This window comes from Malania oleifera, chromosome 10 (genome assembly GCF_029873635.1).
Source record: "Malania oleifera isolate guangnan ecotype guangnan chromosome 10, ASM2987363v1, whole genome shotgun sequence".
NCBI lineage: Eukaryota > Viridiplantae > Streptophyta > Magnoliopsida > Santalales > Ximeniaceae > Malania > Malania oleifera.
The window spans coordinates 12,580,108-12,586,745 of record NC_080426.1 but is presented as its reverse complement, the minus strand read 5'-3'; the positions used below and the strand labels follow the sequence as shown (position 1 = coordinate 12,586,745).

The following is a 6,638-nucleotide window of genomic DNA, read 5'->3' as shown; positions in this document are numbered from 1 at the left end:
TTTATTTAGGTTAACATGACAGATTTAGCTAGCTATACATGGGCATGTACATATTAACCTAAATTGAAAGATTTGACTAGCTGTAAATATTTGCTTTATCATGCTTCAATTTATCCAATCGATTACATGGCCTGCTGGAAATGAATGTCAAAGAGGGGGAGCCCAGGGAGCCTGTGAGAATTCCAAGCATCTTTTGGGCGTTCTTGTCAATGGCTGTCCCTGATTTTCCCCTCCCCCATCTCTCTCTCTCTCTCTCTCTCTCTCTTTCTCTCTCCTAAAATATGTTCTTGATCTTTTCATATTCATTTATTTCTTCATTAACATATATTTATGTTCTTGTCAAATGATTTTCTCCTAAATTGCATAACGCAAATATTTACAGCTAGCCAAATCTTTCAATTTTGGTCAACACAAACACCCTTCAATTTGATAAATTATGCTCATGCCCCTAGCCAAATCTTTCATGTTAACCAAAATAAAATTATTTAATATTTACTATTTTAAAAGATTATTTATTTATTTCAATGAATTTAATTAGATAATAACGTTTCTGAATATATATACATATATATATATATATATATCTTAATATTAAATTTAATACTATTTTACAGACAGTTATTTACCACTCAAAAGTCAATGAAAATATACTTACATATGAGAAACATAAAAAATTCCCAAAAAGTAATAAACTCAACAAAACAAAAAAAAACTCATTTGACTATTAATTTTCCTTCCTTATATAATACTATATATAAAAGGAGCATAGTGAAATTAGATTTAAATGAGACCCGATCTTTCTATGGATTTCTTTGCACGTAGATCTTTAAAAAAAATTAATTTATCCAATCAATGAAGATTGAAATCCATGGAAATATATCATTTTAATTCTAATATTATATAAATTAAGATTAATATAATATTAATTGATTTATATAAAATGTATTAATTATTTACTGCATAGATATAACTCAATTAAAAAGAGGTGAAAAAAAATTAAAAATCAAAATGGTATTACAAAATAAGAGAAAATAAATTACTATCAAAATAATAATAACTCCATTACTCTGCATGATCGCATCTATTCTCACCCTATAAATCATTTCCCAATTGAATTGGATCAATCCTCATCCATCATCATCATCTTCTTCTTTTTTTCCTTCTAATTTCTAATGCTCCCGTGGATATATGTTTTGTCGAACCATGTAAACGTTTGTGTTAATTCTTATTATTTTCAGATATACAGCGTTAATTATATTTTGGAACTTCATTGCTCGCTGCATTTATATTTCCTTTGTGCAATCCCATACTCTTTTCACAACATATAGAATAATAAAAATCTAAAGTCATGTTACCGAGAGAAGCTCTCACCTCTCTTTAGAGAGGCGCATGACGTCTTGAGTGTTCTTGGGGCTGTTTCATCTCTGATCTCGCGATTTCACAACGAACCTTCTTGTTCGTTACTGGATTTGGGTACTGTGGACTCGTCGAAGTTTGATTTTCGAACTCTTGGTGGTGTTTGAGGTTTGTGTTTCTATTTCATATTTTTCCGCCCACTCGGGAATTTGAAATTTGAATTTTTGTGCGACCATGGGGCATCGTGGTGCTTCTAGGGTTGCTGGGAACCCAAATCTGGAGGTGGATGGAAGGAGAAGATTGAATATGCCTTGAAATTTATTGAAATCAAAGGAGGTAATCGGAATGATTGGGTTAATAAGAAACATTTTGAGATTATGGCTGAGTTTGAGAGGTTGGCTAAAATGGCAGAGTCAAAGGAGTAATAGTGGCCCGAGTGGGTTGAAGACATGTCGGAACTACTTGAATCACTTCGAGCTCGAAGGGGCTCACATGTTGGCCAAGAGACTGGAACCTCAAAGGAGGTTGACTGTACTAAACAGATGGGACCTCTGAAAGCTCAGAGTGCTTCGATGAACTTGACAACCTCTTTGGAGCTGCAGAAATATATTCAGGTTCAGATGGGATTAAATACTAGTTCGTCCGCCTGCAATTTGAGCGAGGGCACTAATTGCTGCAATCAAGGTGGGATGAAGTTGAATGTGATTCCGTCGACATTGAATGGTAAAAAGCTAGGTTGTGGGGTCAGCTGGTGACAGTATGTCACTCAAGGAAGACGAAAACAAAGGGAATTCTGATGGAAGACGAAGGTCCTCTGCTCACATCTCTCATACCTAATAAAATCACTTTCAAGAGTAGATCTTATGTGAATCTCATGATAAGATTGATTTTTGTAGTCCGATAAGACTCATTATTTGGGATGATTTTCTTCAACCAGGAGGCCTACTGGAAGGTCATGCTGGGCCTCCGGTAATACCTAGTTTTTTCTCTTTGGTCAATTAGAATGAAAAAGACATGGCAGTGTAGCCATTTCCTCTGCGCATGATGCAGAAGTGATGCTGGTTGCTACTTGCTAACTCAGTATTCACCCATTATACAATAATAATCAGCAGCAACACCTTCCTTTCTCCTCTCTGATCCTTCCTTCCATCAACTATTTTGATCATACAACTACTTTTCCTTCCTTTTTCTTTTCCTAGTTAAGTGGTAATATCAACATTTAGTAGAGAATGTTTAAGGTGCTATATCTGTCTGCTTCATATAATAGGGATACACATAAAAAAGCAATAAAAACAGGGGCTACTTTCAATGTTCTGCCTTTCTTTCTCGCTCAATTTTCTCAAGAAACAAAAGGAAGAGCAGGTGGTTGCACTGCTGAAGGTGATGGTTTCAGGCTTGCAGCACTCACATATAAGTGCAATCTTGAGAGGTGGGATTGGTGGTTGATGTGTGGTGGAGGCGGGCAGTTCTGTTAAAGGGTTTTAGCAGTGGGAGGGTAGCTGAAGTACGGACAGATGAAGAAGAGAATCCTGATGATGCTGCAGCAGGGAACAATGGCACATGGGGAGTAATCACCCCAGTGCCCTGCATTTTCCATGCCCAGTTTGAGAACCCTGGCAAGGTAGAGACAGCTTCAGCTTTCCTCTTGTTAGCTCTTTCCTGCCAAACGAACAGAAGGAGGAAAAAGTCATTCCATCATAATGATCAATTTTTCTTTTTCTGTCTTTTGTCTTCCAACACTCAGGATACACCCTGGACCTCAGTAAGCACCTGAAACAAAACTTCAGGAAGTATGGTTGAACAGAAGTCTGGTAAACAACATACTGTCTCCGTCCCAGCATTTGGGAGCATCAGTTTTGAGTCTTGAATTTGGATTTATGTAAATTTGGATAAATTTTAGTATGACCATGCACCCAAGCAGTTTCTTAATTACTTCAGACTTTTTCTCCATTTTTTCGTAGTGTATTCACTTACAAAGGGTTTCAGTCTAGTTTGGGAAGGTTCCAAAGAAGCCTAGCTAAAATCCAGAAATTCAAAATGAGATAATGAAAAAGAAGAAAATTACCTCGTTGTTGGTTAAGAAACTGGGGCGTTGGCTAGACCATACAGAAGGGAGGTTGGCAGCCATTTTCAGACCAGGGAATGTTTGTACACTAGCAGTTGCAGGACTAGAACTCCCGACCTGTGAAAACCACATCGGGAGGAAAAGCATCAATTAGGGAACAGTTTTGAATTAGAACCTGCACCTGAGACGGAACAGGAACTAGCCAAATGCAATTGCAATTATCCAAACACAAAGACAAGGCAAAGAGAGTCTGAAAGACTCTTTTATGGCCATCATGTAATTGTCCTTGCTCCTCAATTCTTAGATTTCAGTGCAAAATTAAGCAGATGGAAACACAGCGAAACTTAATCAGGTTAACCAGTATATTACCACGGTTCTCTCTCTGTTGGGCATTTCACAGCCAACGCAATGAAAGTGATAATCCCCCAGAATGCCATTTCCTTTCAAAGAAGGGGTAGAAATCCCAAGGTTTAGGTCAAGATTGTGGTCAGTGCCTACATCCAAGTATTAAAGAATTCATCAAACAGGGAAATTTGTTCTCAACAAAAATTCCATTTCCAAAAATCAAATAGAACACATACTGGGAAGCGTGAATCATATAGTACCTCCTTCACTGCCCTCCAAAGTCATCGCCCTCTCATAGGTACTAGGCTTAAAGTTGGTCACAGCTTCCCTTCCATCGCATCCAATGGCAGCCTTGTCATAAGCCCTGGATTCAAAAAAAAAAAAAAACACAAAGAAATTTTTATTCATGGAGACCCATTAAAAATAAAACTTAGATCAAGTTAATTAGTTTATGAGGAGAACAAATTCATGATCACAAGAGGACCTTGCAGCTTCTATCTTACTGTTGAATACCCTAAAAGCAAGCATCGTATGTACAGTCTAAAGGATAAAACCTGATGAAATAATCATGTCTTAGGCTACTTTTTGAGAAGTCGAAAAGATTCATGACGAACTTTCAATTGTTTTTGCCATCGGGATTTAAGAACTTTCAAGTTTGATACTAACAATTGAATCTATATATGTTAAAACAGATTTAAAAAACTGGAAGGGTAGGGTTTCTTACTTCTTCCCAAGGAGTTGCCCCATTCGAGCTTCCCATTGCCCACATTTGTGTGGAGTGACACCCTTGTATCGCGGGCTTCCCCGAGGAAACCCAGTGCTATGGCGACGAAGCACATGCACAAATTCTTCTTTATTAAGGTGCTTCATCTGCTTATCAATCAACATATCACCCCATCATTCTAATTGACCAAAAGAAATTCCTTCAAAGTAAAGGAAAGCTGGGAGTAACTAGTCAATCACTGGATATTCACCTGTTTCATTTCTTCATCATAATCGCTTACATTGAAGTTGATATCAGCATCAACTCCTCGGAACTTAATCGCAGCCCGATCATACGCTCTGAATTTAGGAATCCAGATTTAAAAAAACAAAAAACAAGAATCTAAATTGAGTAAAATTCGAAAAATGAATCTGAAATTTGTAAGCAATAAATTTATTTTGGTCCCCAAAAAAGAAAAAAGATAATAAAAAAAAAAATTCACCTAGCAGCGGCATGAGCAGTGTCAAATCCACCTACAAATACCCAATACCAACTTCATCAAAAAATTTCCAGAAAAAATTACGAAGTATTCAAGAAAAAATATTATATCTCCAATGAAATTGAATCACCTAAAGTCACCAAAAGATAACAATCCTACAAATAATCCAAGAAACAACACATACAAAAACTAATTTAACAAAAAATAAAAAAGAGAAGATGAAATGAAATGAGATTGCAAGCTTACCCAAATACACTTGCTTTCCACAATCCCTATACAACCATTCAGCAAGAAATCGAGATCAATGGAAAACCAACAAATACAAAACTACCCAATTCAGAAATGATCATTGGAAGGAGTGCATGCATACCAGATATGGGATTCCCACCGACCAGTCCGGCGATAAAACGTGACTCCTCTGTACTGGGAGCTCCGAGACCTAGGTCCTCGCCGGCTCTTTCTCACCGGCTGCTGCTGCTGCTTTTGTGGCACGGAGAGATTCAGCCATTGCGGCTTCGTTGCAGAAAATTCCCACACGACGCTGCCCTTGTCCCCATTCTTTACCGGAAAAAGCTCTATCGTTACGACTTCCGGTGCCGGAATCCTGCCACTTGTCCCGCGGCCTTCGTCCTCTGCCTTCTCTAAGAGTTCGAAGCTGAACGCAGAGGAGGTGTTAGAATTCGAAGCTTCTTCGACAGTGGTTGAATTTGAAGCTTCTTCAACATTGACGACGGAGGAGTTCGATGTTCCGGAATCATCCATTTGGGTTCCGGAACCTTGGGGAAGCTTCACCTTCGCCGTCCTCATCATCGTCTCGGTTTCATCACAAATTGAGTCAGCTGAAAAAACGGCAGTAACATTAAGATCAAACATCTCTCGCTTTCTGAAACTCTTTCCCTCTCTCTCTCTCTCTCTCTCTCTCTCTCTCTCTCTCTCTCTCTCTCTCTGCAAATATACTTCAAAGCAGAGACGCTTCTCGGGAACACAAGCTTTTTGATTCCAAGAATGTGCTCGAATTTCCTTTAAAAATTAAGCAAGAGAAGAAGAAGAACATGAAAGACGGAAAACTCTTGATGGAATCAGGGAATCGATGAAACAGAAAGAACCAAGTGATGGGAAAACTGAAAATTGCAGAAGAATCAAAGAGAGAAAAGAGAGATTGGGATTGAATCGAGCGCCCATCAACCCCTATGCTTCTTCTGTCCTCTAATATACACGGGTACTGGCGGAGGACCCAAAACGATGGACGACGTGAGGTGTAAGGAGAGACCTCAGAGACAAACCGCCGTCTGTCGGGCTACATGGAAGGCGGATAGCCAAATGTAGCGAGAGAGAGAGAGAGAGAGAGAGAGGTTTAATGGAAGACACAGAAGGAAATGGTGGTGAGTGGATTTAAGGCGAGTGGAGTAAACTGCGGCCTGCTGAGTTTAGCATTTGGCCATTTCACTCTTCCCCAAATTCCCTTTTGGTTCACATTTTTCACCTCTAAAATTATTGGTGATGAATTTCACACACGCATACACACACAAACGCCCCCATTTCATTGAATAATTTGAAGAATTTAATTCAATAATCCACTAGGAACTTGTGATTGTGTTGATTAGGCTTTTGCCATTTCAAAACAAGATTTGACGGTGCAAATAGAGATAGTTAGATGCAAATTACAAGAT

At 38.4% G+C, this 6,638-nt stretch overlaps 1 protein-coding gene across 2 annotated transcripts; it reads right to left on the bottom strand.

Moving 5' to 3' along the window:
• Positions 1-2,574: 2,574 nt before the first annotated feature.
• Positions 2,575-6,430, bottom strand: LOC131167088 (ethylene-responsive transcription factor RAP2-7-like). 2 transcript variants are annotated; one of them, XM_058125883.1, is made up of 9 exons: positions 5,339-6,430; positions 5,215-5,240; positions 4,972-5,002; positions 4,741-4,828; positions 4,491-4,636; positions 4,027-4,130; positions 3,791-3,915; positions 3,422-3,538; positions 2,575-3,015 (listed from the first exon to the last, which is right to left on the bottom strand). In XM_058125883.1, the coding sequence occupies exons 1-9, from the start codon at positions 5,839-5,841 to the stop codon at positions 2,761-2,763; spliced, it is 1,395 nt and encodes a 464-aa protein (XP_057981866.1). In that variant the 5' UTR covers positions 5,842-6,430; the 3' UTR covers positions 2,575-2,760. The 2 variants fall into 2 exon arrangements, with proteins under 2 accessions (XP_057981866.1, XP_057981867.1); XM_058125884.1 differs by having other exon boundaries at positions 3,794-3,915; positions 5,339-6,371.
• Between the last annotated feature and the right edge of the window lie 208 nt (positions 6,431-6,638).

Excerpts from the sequence above, each read along its gene's own strand:
- LOC131167088 (XM_058125883.1), bottom strand. The coding sequence starts at position 5,841 with ATGTTTGATCTTAATGTTACTGCCGTTTTTTCAGCTGACTCAATTTGT. Across the intron at positions 5,241-5,338 it reads CGGTGGGAATCCCATATCTG|GGATTGTGGAAAGCAAGTGT; the intron begins GTATGCATGCAC and ends ATGGTTGTATAG. Across the intron at positions 3,916-4,026 it reads TTTGGAGGGCAGTGAAGGAG|GCACTGACCACAATCTTGAC; the intron begins GTACTATATGAT and ends ACTTGGATGTAG.